This window comes from Dysidea avara, chromosome 2 (genome assembly GCF_963678975.1).
Source record: "Dysidea avara chromosome 2, odDysAvar1.4, whole genome shotgun sequence".
NCBI lineage: Eukaryota > Metazoa > Porifera > Demospongiae > Dictyoceratida > Dysideidae > Dysidea > Dysidea avara.
The window spans coordinates 31,996,808-32,009,297 of NC_089273.1; the positions used below are offsets into that span (position 1 = coordinate 31,996,808).

Genomic DNA, 12,490 nt, shown 5'->3' on the forward strand with positions numbered 1-12,490 from the left:
CATAAAGTATACTTGAGGCCTAAATACACCTTAGCTATGCTTGAGACCTGCTGAAGGCGGCCACTATAAAGAGATGGTCTCATTAAAGAGGTGTAGCTCCTAAATGAGGTAAGGACATCTCATTATTGAGGCTGCATGGCATTTTCTGTACGTGTCCCATGTAAAAGTTAACACAACCACTTCCTAAATATTAGCTCTTTGTGCATATGTGCAGACTTCAAGGATAACATTCAAAGGGGCACTGGACACGTGTTGACGGACAAGTCACATCCCATAGTTGATAATAAAATGACTGCACAAACTACATATAGTAAAACTCATTACTAGGCCATCCATCTATAAATAAGTTGATTAAGTGTCGTACTTTTGTGCTTTCTGTGTATTCAAAACTATAGGCATTGAACCATGAATGTTTACATACCACACATTCATTATTAATATCCAGTATTTTGAGCACATCCTAGTTACTACACTATCAGTATAGTAATTGACATGTGCTGTAACTAAATAATGTGTGTTGTTCCTCCATACATTAATTATATGCTCTGTAGGTTTGAGAGTAATCTGATTTTTTAAAATGTGCTTGCTCAGCTGTACAGTAGCCATAATACAATGTACAGGATGTTTGTTGGTTTAACTAGCTACCTGTGTAGGTTGTCCTGAGGTTGTGTTGTTTGTGTGAGATTACATCTTCTGCTAATATACTACATCATCCCTGTTATCTGTAGTTACATGGCTTTACTATTTTTGATCTCTTCTTGTAGACCACAAACTACAGAACTCCTTACAAGGAACATCCAATGGTTTCACCAATGGAAGTGGTTAATGAGGCTGTTACCATGGATACACCACTTCAGAAGCCACAAGTACTTCATACCAAGAGTTCAATACATTATGAACTCTTGTTCATACAAATGAGTTACCATAAAATATAACTTCAAAGATGATGCCGTCTGAAGTTGTGCAGTGTGCAGGCCTGGTAGTGTGGTGACTTTGAACTGGCGTGATGAATGATTCTCCTAGATGTGTGGAATGAACATGACAAGTATCATGTTTTCTGCAAAATTACAGGAGTCTTTTAATCGCAGATCATCACCAGTCGTGACATAAGCCACAACTAGTTAGTAGATCTAGAAAGAAAATCGTCACATTAATTATCTCATAAATCAAAGAAACCACTTTAAAGATACATTTTTAAGTCCAGCTCAACATTAAAAGATGTACATTTTGCATTACATAAAATATGCAATAAGTAAGTACGTTATAATTACATTTATATTTAAAAATAATTTTTAGTATCCGAATTCGCATCTTTACGGAAACAATTTCCGGATATTTTCGTACAAAATTTTAATAAAGGGCTGTGTTCTCCTGCTTGTGTACATGGATCGTGCGTAGCGAAGAAGTAGTCGTATTACTAAGAGTCAAGACGTTAGTTTAGTCGCTTGCAACCTTCATAATCAAGTTATGTCGGGGATCAAGACGGTACGAGAGGTGTTCAAGTCACCGCTACACTTGAAGAAGCGAACAAACCCGTTACTGGTGAGTACCTTTGTGCTGCAGTGTTGTTGACAGACTTAACGCGTGTTAACCAGTGAATTAAACAAGCGTGTAATACACTGATTGTGAGTCATGTCTGTGGAATCGTGCCGATTCAAAAAAAAAGAAAAAAAAAGAACAGTTGCAAGGACGAAACGAAACGTTAGCTAGTGCTGATCATAAGAGTGCTGAGATATAGGACAAAATCAGTACCTGAATAAACCATAGCTGAAATCTTACTGCTTGAAGCAACGCTGCAGCAAAATGGTTGATTGGTTGATTGGTTGTCATATTGGGGGTAAAGACAATATAAGTTTATAACAGCAGCAGTCCGGCTGGCTAGTAACAAATTTAGGACGGAACTTACAAGGTAGCTAGCCCATGATCAGTGGGTGTTAATTTTGTGCTGCAATTGAACTTGTAGGATTTGTTGTGTTAGAAGTATGCCCAGTTGGCAATAGTGCACAACACATTACGTTGTGCCGCCCAGAAACACCCTTTGCACAACCTTTAATTTATGTAGGTAGCTTTTGTGTAAGTGTGCAAGTGAATGAGCATTTTGGCTATTTGCACGTATGCTAGCAAACCATGATAGCGTTTGTTAAAATTTTAATTTTTAATTATGTGAACGTTAGAACAATGTTTTAACCCCGTGTGAGTACAGCACATACATTGAGTGTCTTATAACAGTCTACTGAATTACTGGAAAATTGACCATGTACAGAAAGCACATCCCATGAAACAACAGTATAAGATAGTAAAGGCTAACTGATTTGCTTAGAAATAAATTACAATGTCTAGTGGTCAAACCAATTAAAAGACGAGAGCTTTCCTAGAAATTCATATAGACACTAACACTGCCATCTTGTAGTAAATTATATGAGGTAGATACTTTAGCACAAGCTACATTAGACTGCTGAGGAGTACGAGTGTTAAATGTTGTTTAATTATGTGTATAACTGAGGTATGTGATATGCATTGGATGTACATCAGTTGTAATAGCCCCTTACGTATGTATACCCATTGATCTTTTTTTTGTACTTGCAGTAGGTGTTGATATTAGATAATGTATACTGTACATGTGTGTGTGAAGCAAAATTGTGTGCTTGAATGACGCTGAGAGTGTACGCAAAAAAAAAACCCAACTAATTTGAGTCCCTAGACACATATCCTGTTTACCATGTCAAAAGTTATTGTGTAGTAAAAATACGACAGATACCACATACTTACCCATTGATTACCTACATATTGTAGTTTACAAGCTGAATAGTACCCATTGATGAAATCATTGTCAACACGACTACAGTACAACAATACTCACAGTACCTATTGTGGTACAGCCTTGTTACAATGTTATAGAATTTACAAAATTTCACTGCTTGATGTGTAGGCATGTACCGGAGTGTGAGAACCTTCTTCTGTTTGCATAGTCAAACTTGTACTGCTTCTTAAAATATTATTTAGCATGAATACAATAAAAATGGTAAAGTCCATGCATGCATCTTCCCAGCACTCATGGCTCCTCAATGAAGTTATTTTATTTGTCAGTTTGTTGTGTGTGCGTGCATGTGTGTGTATGTGCGCGTATGTGTACATGCGTACGGGTGTGTGTGTGTGTGTGTGTGTGTGTGTGTGTGTGTGTGTGTGTGTGTATTGGTATACATACTGTTACATGGAAATACGTAACAAGAGACCATTGCAACTGCTTATTCATGATCCATTGGTTTACACCTAAATCAAGTTAGTTCTACCAGTGTCCCCATGTATCTGGTAAATACAGCCATAGTGGTTCAGACTGTAAGTGTTTCACTCCTTAAAAGGTCAAAATTATCATTTCTAAAAATGAATATCTTTAAAACACTACCAGTTTGTGTAGGGAACACTTTAACCCATTATGACTAATTAAGAAGGTATCACGCACTGTCACAGTGTCACGTACTGTCTCAAACACAAGCACTGTCACAGTGTCACGTACTGTCTCAAACACAAGCACTGTCATAGTGTCACACACTATTGCAAACAGTCACAAACACAAGCATTGTCACACTGTCACACACAAACACATCTGTTATCACTAAACTGATTCATAACTGGGAAATGTTTGACTGATGGCTTCCCATTAACCCATTAGGCGGTATGTCAACTTTGTACATGTTGAACAAATAGATTTAGGACATCTAGTAACAGTTTGCATCCAATTACACATAATCTCCACACACACATGTGTAGGATGATTTTGTGTACATGATTAGTGTAACAGTGAACGTGTGTCATACATGTGACCGTCTCAGCACAAACCCACCTAGTTTATATAACTATGAGTTTTAAGAAAATTGGAATTTAAGTAAAATTGCACATGCTACAAAGAAAAAAATATATAATTGAGCCATTACTCAAGGAAGAAAGTCTCACACCAATTAAACGTATGAGTTTGAGTATCTTTGTTTTGTTTCAGTAGTCCCAACTATATACGTGTCATGTGCATTTATTTATGGTGCAGTTAGACATAAAGAAGATCGTCGTCATTTCTTCATATAAAATGTTTTCGTACATGCTATGCGCAAGTGACTACAGTGATAAAACTATACCTTGCAAATTCATAGTGAACATTTTAAACCAAACCCAACTCTGTAGACCAACACAAACTAAAGTTATGGTTGTGAATTTAAGCTCCTGTTGTTTGTTTTATAGTATGTTTGCTGAAAAAATCCATTCTTTGCTCTTCCTCCTGTCTAGCACTATAATTCTCCAAAACTACTCACCATGGTAAGCTGTAACTTGGATAACTCATTCCTTGGGCACTGTAGATGATGCTAAAAAAATAAAAATAAATTCGGAAGTTCTGCAAACTAGACTGGTTTTTGTTGAGAGGATATATGAATAGGATATGACCTAATTCCTTATTAATCCTGATATGTATGTAGCTCACACCTTAGACTGGCCCTTGACTGAGATTCTTTGTAGGTAAACAAAATCAACTAGTAGATTTAGGCCTCAGCACATGACGTAATGTAACTATGTTCTTGTTCTTTAGACATAGTGACTGCCAAACATCTTAAATGTTATTGACAATAAGAAGCATTGACTTTTTAGTACTAGGCCGGCTCAATGGATATTCCATTTAATACTGTATAACTGTGATAGATACTAAGCCAGCCTACCACTATCCCATCTCTGTACATATTATTCACCAATTAAAGAGTTCACAGTTCAGTGAGCCCATTTCCTTTGTTGGGACAGTACTTGGTTTTAGAAAACACCATGACAATGTATTGTAATGTCAGGTTTATTTTGTGCCGTCCTGTTGGATTATTGTCAAACAGGTGTGAAATAAACAATCACATCACTACGGCAGCAAAGTATACTTAAGTGTCCATTAGTACATGTTGGTAAATATTTTTTGTGAAAATATATATAATATTTCCACTGTTTCACATGTATGCATGCATACAGTACTGCTCAAATGCAACATCGTCTTGTGAGAGTGAAGGCAATAATAAACTTGCTAGTTTAAGGGTGTGGCACCCATTTCACTCACAGGTATTCATCCTGTTTTGTTTGGGATGAATACGCACAAGTGAAACAGGTGACCCTTTAATTAGAAGTTTTTTAATCGCTCACACTCACAAGACGACGTTGCATTTTGAGCGATACTGTAGCTCTGCAGCTTTGCATATACACTCTATTAGGAGTACGTTGAGCATGCAACTCCATACACTACTAACATTACAAGCACATGGCATCTTGTGCTAACATTTAGTTACATCATTCTTGCACACAACAGGGGTACACAGAATGAGCTGCCACTCCATAGTTTTGTGGGAAGGCAGGGAAGCTGCTTCGATAGAAAGGTCATCAAGTTGAAGGAACAGATAGGAATAGTCTGTCAGAGTAATTTTGCAAATGTATAAAAGCTGTTTCATTATGCCTGTACTACCATTCTTCCATCACGCCATTAAACCTCTTTCTATAGCTTTGCTTTGTCATACTGCACACTGTACTTAATGTGACATACTAGAGCATGCACCTCTATATAATGGAATTAAATTGTTTCATATATAGCAGCCCAACAACTAGTACTACCAACAGCCATTGCAAAATATTTTTTGTTGAATTGTTGTATCAATATGTCTACCAGTCTGCATCAAACCATAGTACTACCTTAAGCCAGTAAAACTTCCAGCAACATAATTAAGTATAATAATAAAATATTAAATGTATTGAAACATCTCTAATGAACACTTTTGGACCCATAATGCCACATAGCACTAAATTTAACATCGGAAAATTTGGACCGCCTGCCGAGTTATTTTTTGATGAAGTGCTTTGATATATCAGTAAATTTGGCTAACACACTTTTGTCTAAAATTTCTTCTGTTGTACTTTTCAATACTGTATTTTACTAGAGGTTCTTCTGAAACTTTGAATATATGTAGCCAGGGACCAGAATCCTTGTCCTTATTATAATGGCGACCAGTTTTTAAAATAAAAGTTCCACTGCACTTGAAAAGCCAGCAAAACGTTTTGCATTGCCAGCCACACCCATTACGTGTGCATTTACACACCAGATATAACTGAACTGGTAGTTTCCAATAATATTTTATAAGCCAGATGTGTATCCCTCTAGTATTGTGAATGGTCATGAGCAATCCCTTGTATTATTTGGTTACTATTCACAACAGTGTTGCTATGGGGATTTGTTGACAGTTACAACACTGTGGCTACATATGTATTAAGGTGAATACCTAGTTTATCTCTTGTTGACAAAATCAGATGTTTATCATTTACTCATAAATATCTAGCTTGCTGTGTAGTTGGGTGTACACTAGAACAGTATCATTGTCAGAAGAAACCATTTTAAAGTCAGTTGTTTTTGTGTTGTGGCTGACTGAAGCCATTTTAGTCTGTGTAGCCTGCCACTTGTCCCTGATGGTATTACAACCATTGAACAAAATGTGAATATCTTTGACTGCTTGGCTTGTGACATAATGGTACATAGAAACACAGTACCTGCATAAGAGAATGTAAGATATAATGCTATCGTACTACTGTGCTAACATGACAAATGTACATGAGTATATTTCTTGTTTAATGACTCGTGTAGTTACAAATTCATAAATGGCTTGAATCATGGAGTGGTATGATAGACCACCGTTGTGATACGATATCTTTTTATGGATAAGTTCCAATATAGTTATACATCAGTACAATAGTCAGCAGTTTTACAATTATCAAGTTTGGATGATGCAAATCTTACCTCATCATTAAAACACCATTTGAGGTGCAAGCTAAGTATCTTCATTAAAAAATATTTTGTGATTAATTACAAACTTATTGCTTATGTACATTTTGGTTATGGCCACATCAGTAGTAATAAAACATTGTCTATCCTACAATAAATCATTACCCATACTAGTAATCCATTACCGTATACTCTTTACTGTCTGACTGCACATTTCACTCACCATAATTTCTTTTCTACCACTGCATACAAGTTAGGGCCTTGTGTGGGGCTTCTGTCAATCCATTTGTCTGTCACTGCAGTAACCTCAATACAAGCCTACTAAAGTTATAGAACTATATAATGTAGAGCAGTAGGATTGCTCATTCCGTATTTTCAAATGTGAACTGAGACAATATTGTTGTGAAAATGAAGAAACTGTACATCTGAACATTTACTTATAAAAGCACTTATGGATGTTTGACAAGCTAAAAGTTGACGAATTTAGCTGATTCGTCAACACACACATGTACACACAAATACACATGCGTGCGCACACACACACATGCACACACACACACACACATACACACACACACACACACTTGAGCTATGAACATGGAATTTTTTACACATCAGATATAATGCTCTTGGGTATTACATAGTTGTATTAGTTCATGAGTACATGTTAATAATTGTGTGATTGTTTGTATTGCAGTCACCATGGGTACCAAGAACTGTTACACTGCTTTGTGAAATTTCAGGTTTGTACATATGTGTGTATTGTACGCATGTAGCAAGATTCAAATTGTATTTTGCTATGTGATAGGATACTAACAATATTATTGATATACCTAAAATAAAATCTTTTGCTAGATCAAGTGGTATTACAGAATAGATGGAAATTTTGTCTATTGTAAGCTAATGGTTGCTAATCTACTTCTCTGATTAGTTGTGTACGTAGAACATGTGTATACATTTTATACTATGAGTGTTTTCTTGCTAGCTTTAGTGTATATATGTACGTGCGTACATATGTATATAGTACAAACGTTCTCTCAATTGTGACCTTGTTATGTATTATACATGGTGTATAGGTCAAGCTGGTACTGAGAAATACATTCTTCAAGTTAGTAAGGGCTCCAAGACCATCACCATTGCTGCTAGCAACATCATATCAATTGAATCATTTGATGAGGAACTCTTGATGACTCTCATATTGCCTAACAACAAGGAGATGAATTTTAAGGCTGACTCACTACAAAAGCTCATACAGTGGGTATCATCTTTGAAGGTTGCTATTGGTAAAGGTAAGTATGTCAGTTTGTACGTGTGTGTATGTAGTGTGTGTACAGCTGCGTTTGTGTTAAATGTCTGCGTGCGTATGTTTGGAAAGTATGCAGTTTATAATAATTATTTACATACCAGGATCATTTAAGTGACTGGATCTGCAAAAAGAGGTCTTATAGCCTTTCCAAATTTCCAAGTTTGATGAGTCATAACTAATCATGTGGTGAACCCATTGTCTCAAAATTACATCTAGGAGTGGTGCTATGTTAGGAGTATAAGGTGACCAAATGTCAGGCTGGTACCATACTCACAAGTCAAGTTATGGATTGCCAAGTACATGCAATTGGAAAGGTATAAGACCCCTTTTCACAGATCCGGTCACATTTTATGTGGATTCAAAAATTCTGTTATAGAGGTTGTGTTTTGTATCCTTGTTTTGGTGAATTCTGTGGCAATAGTAATATTTAACTTCTTACTATGCACTTCACTGATTCACTTGTATACTACTTATGAAGACATTTGTACATCTTTTATACCTGCTTTTGTAGGTACTCTCTTTCATGTCAAGCATCGCAGAGGGGACACCGAGGAAGATGAAGACTCATTGATGTATTTCATTGATGTGAGTAATGAAGGAGCCGGAAATTCAGACCAAGTGCTAGTACTGTCATCACCAATAAATGACATTACTCGACAAGCATGGAAGGTTTCTCAAATCCGTCAATTCCGCATCACCGATCTTGGAGTGTGCATTGAATTCTGTCCAAATTGTTATCGGACACACATGCCTCAATACAGATCATTTAACCTTTTTGTTCGTTCTTCCATGATAAACGCTTGTATTGACTTCCTTTGTAAGAAGACTAAGGCAGTTGCTCTTAAGGAATCTACGGAAACTTTTGTCACCATATACAAGTTGCAGAATCACAAGTGTCCTTCAATTACTCCACCAAATACCCCACCACCACAAGTACCTCCAAAAGCACCAAATGTAAAACCACCCATGCCACCACGTACCCATCCAAGGTTGGGATGTCTTAATGCTCCACCTGCTGAACCATACTTGCCACCATATTCGAGGATGAATCCTGTAAAGGGATGGGATGATCTGGTGTGTCCATACAAAATCACTAACAAGATTGTGGTGAACAATGACGGAACTGTCAGCTATGTATCAACTGTTCTTGGTCACTCTGGGAGTAAGACAGATTTGAGACCATCGATAACACCTCAAAGAGGACACCGGAAACCAATTCAACAAGAACAACAGAAGCCACATCAATTGACTAAACGACAAATGCCCTCTACTAATCCACATGCTAAGAAACAGCAGCTGCATAAGACTGAATCCACTGCTGTTCCACCAAGAAATATCAGACGACCTGCCATTATGTCTCCAGTGATGTCACCGTCTCTGGACAGCACTGATTATCCTGAGGAAGATTATGAAAATCAGTGGCCAAGTGAAGAATTTAAAAGAAGCGTGTCTTCCCAAGAACCAGAGATAATGGTTTCTTCACCAGTTAAGAGGAAGCCTTTATCCTACCTAGAGCCTGTTTCAACAACACTACCCATCGATGATGATAAGATTGGTGATGATAAAGATTATGTTAATGCTGACCAAATAGAATTTCTAGCTAGTCTTAAGCCACCAGAGAAGTCAATGTCTCCATCATCAGAGACAAGCGATGACTCTGACACTGGCTGCAAAGATTATGTCAATGTGCCGGATGTTGTTTCACCAGATTATATGAACATACCAGATATTTTACTAAAAATGCCTGTAGAAGAACAAAATGTTACACCATTGAAGGTGGTTAGGCCTACAATTAAAGCACGGACTCTCCCTACAGCTACATCGGAATCACACAAACAGGAATCACCAACACCAAACAAGAGATACACCACTAATCCTCCACCAGTAGTTGACAGGACAGGCCAGAGAGCTAAGTCTCCTGCAGTAAGCAAACACCAGCAATATCAAGCAGAGTCCCCTGCAGTTAGCAAACACCAGCAATATCAAGCAGAGACAACTAAGTCCCCTGCAGTAAGCAAACACCAGCAATATCAAGCAGAGTCCCCTGCAGTAAGCAAACACCAGCAATATCAAGCAGAGTCCCCTGCAGTAAGCAAACACCAGCAATATCAAGCAGAGACGACTAAGTCCCCTGCAGTAAGCAAACACCAGCAATATCAAACAGAGACAACTAAGTCCCCTGCAGTAAGCAAACACCAGCAATATCAAGCAGAGTCCCCTGCAGTAAGCAAACACCAGCAATATCAAACAGAGACAACTAAGTCCCCTGCAGTAAGCAAACACCAGCAATATCAAACAGAGACAGCTAAGTCCCCTGCAGTAAGCAAACACCAGCAATATCAAGCAGAGACAACTAAGTCCCCTGCAGTAACCAGAAACCAACAATCAGAAATACCAAGTAACCACACAGGTAGATTAGAGAACACGATTATGGTCAACCAACTAGTATCCCAACCACAGGCTGCTAACAGACCATCAATGACACCAGTAAACATTACTTCAAAATCAAAAAAATCTGAAAGCAGCTCATTGAATATGGCAAAAGGTAGCAGTCCTCCGGTATCAGCTAAACCTCCTCAAAAGGTTACTAACCCTCAAATGGCTACAGGAGCACCTTTGCCATCTTCTCAAGAACAAGTAAACGTTAAGCAGTCATATCAGAACACTGTGGCAGTTGATACTAAAGTAAGAGGAGCAGAAACTACCACTCTGGAACAACGTTTACAGCAGTCATATCCCACTACACCAACTGTACCCCAATTAAAATCGCATAACAAATCACCAAAGGTATCCACCAAACCTGTATCACGCTTGAAAGATATTGAGAGCAGTTCTCCAAATACAGTGAAAAATAGTGGTCCCCCTCCTGTAGCCATGAAACCGGCAAAACAAGTGAACCAGAATACAGAGGAAATTGAAAATAAAGTGTTTGTTAGCATACCAGTAGATCAACACACCAGTACACCAGCTGTACAGACAAGCTCAACAAGACCAATAACAAATGCTACCAATGCTGTAAAGCAAATGGCTTCTCAGTTAAATGCTGGACCTATTAAAACAAAGCAGTCACCCAAAGTGCCTGTCAGGCGTTCTTCACTGTCTAATGAAGGTAGCCCAAAAGCAGTGAATCCTTCTCAACAGCTGTCACAGAGTTACAAGCAAGAGCAGTCTGTAACATCTCCAACTACTAAAAGACCTGCAAGAAAGGCTCCTGCACCACCAAAAAAGCAATCATCAGGAAGTAAGTTTGAAGTAGAAATGATTTTTAACTCTGTGTAGTTATAACATGTATTAATATTCACAGAGTGTTTCATGTTTTCTAGGTCCACCCATTGTACACAAGACTCAACCTACTACTACACCAGCACTTGGTACTTCACCACTGCAGCACACTTTTGCTGGTATGCATGCCATATGTGTAGTGTATCATGTTTATATAGTGTACTGAATGGGTGCATGTGTGTGTGCGTGCGTGCATGTGTGTGTGTGTGCGTGCGTGCGTGCGTGCGTGCATATGTATGTATACACATGCGTACATATATACCACACACACGTGTACGTACTTGCTTGAATCTGTGGTTGGCTTATTCACTTCATGATGTTTCTGTTTGTACAGGTACTCAACAGAGCAATACCTTTCAGCAACACACCTCGCCATCGCAACTACCAATTCTAGATAACACACAACCTGTTACCATTGACAATACCTTGAGTAAAACTTCCTTGACCACGTTTGGCGTAACAGAAACAGTTGGCTATGATTACACTGAGGATCAGGGGTGGAAGCCACCTGAAGAAGCACCACCAATTGTGGAGCATGAAGATGGCTTGGACAGTTGGTCTTCGTCATCGACATTTGGATCAACGTTTGGAACGACGTTTGGAACCACTGGCCAGTCTCCAGCTAATTCAATCATCTAATTGTGGCTGTAAACATGTATATATATGTGCTTGTAAGTAAATCTAACAGCAAACCTTAGCTGGTTTTATTGCTGTACTTTTTAAAACGATGAACATAAGGTGTTATTTTTTACTGCTTTGTAATATATGCAATTTTAATGTTGGACAGTATCATTTACAATGCATGCAGGACAGTTGTAACCCTGTGTGTACATACATACATTAAATGTGTGTAATTATGGCAACAGTTTTTAAAACAAGGATACAAAAAATTGTGTATAGTACTATTGTGAATGTATGTATTTGTATAGTGTCTGGTGACTTATTTACAAATGTGAGAGGTGCTTAATTATCAGCATGCTCAATTAATAGTCATTCCCTAATAAAGCAGTCGTTCTCTGCACAACTATAATAGGTCTACCGTCAATCTTCATTACCTGTACACCAAGTAGGGACCACTGGACCAACCTATTAAAACAAGATGCATACTAGACAGCACTAAG

The 12,490-nt window shown here is 38.0% G+C and overlaps 1 protein-coding gene across 1 annotated transcript; it reads left to right on the forward strand.

The window, feature by feature from the left end:
• Positions 1 to 1,336: 1,336 nt before the first annotated feature.
• LOC136247076 (neurofilament heavy polypeptide-like) lies at positions 1,337 to 12,271 on the forward strand. The gene is made up of 6 exons (XM_066038691.1): positions 1,337 to 1,542; positions 7,479 to 7,524; positions 7,858 to 8,070; positions 8,599 to 11,328; positions 11,411 to 11,488; positions 11,704 to 12,271. Exons 1-6 carry the CDS (start codon positions 1,468 to 1,470, stop codon positions 12,006 to 12,008), a joined length of 3,447 nt encoding a protein of 1,148 aa, XP_065894763.1. The 5' UTR covers positions 1,337 to 1,467; the 3' UTR covers positions 12,009 to 12,271.
• The last annotated feature ends 219 nt before the right edge of the window (positions 12,272 to 12,490 follow it).

Coding starts and splice junctions, on each gene's coding strand:
- LOC136247076 (XM_066038691.1), top strand. CDS start 1,468: ATGTCGGGGATCAAGACGGTACGAGAGGTGTTCAAGTCACCGCTACAC. Junction 11,329..11,410: donor AAAAAAGCAATCATCAGGAA/GTAAGTTTGAAG, acceptor CATGTTTTCTAG/GTCCACCCATTGTACACAAG. Junction 11,489..11,703: donor ACTGCAGCACACTTTTGCTG/GTATGCATGCCA, acceptor CTGTTTGTACAG/GTACTCAACAGAGCAATACC.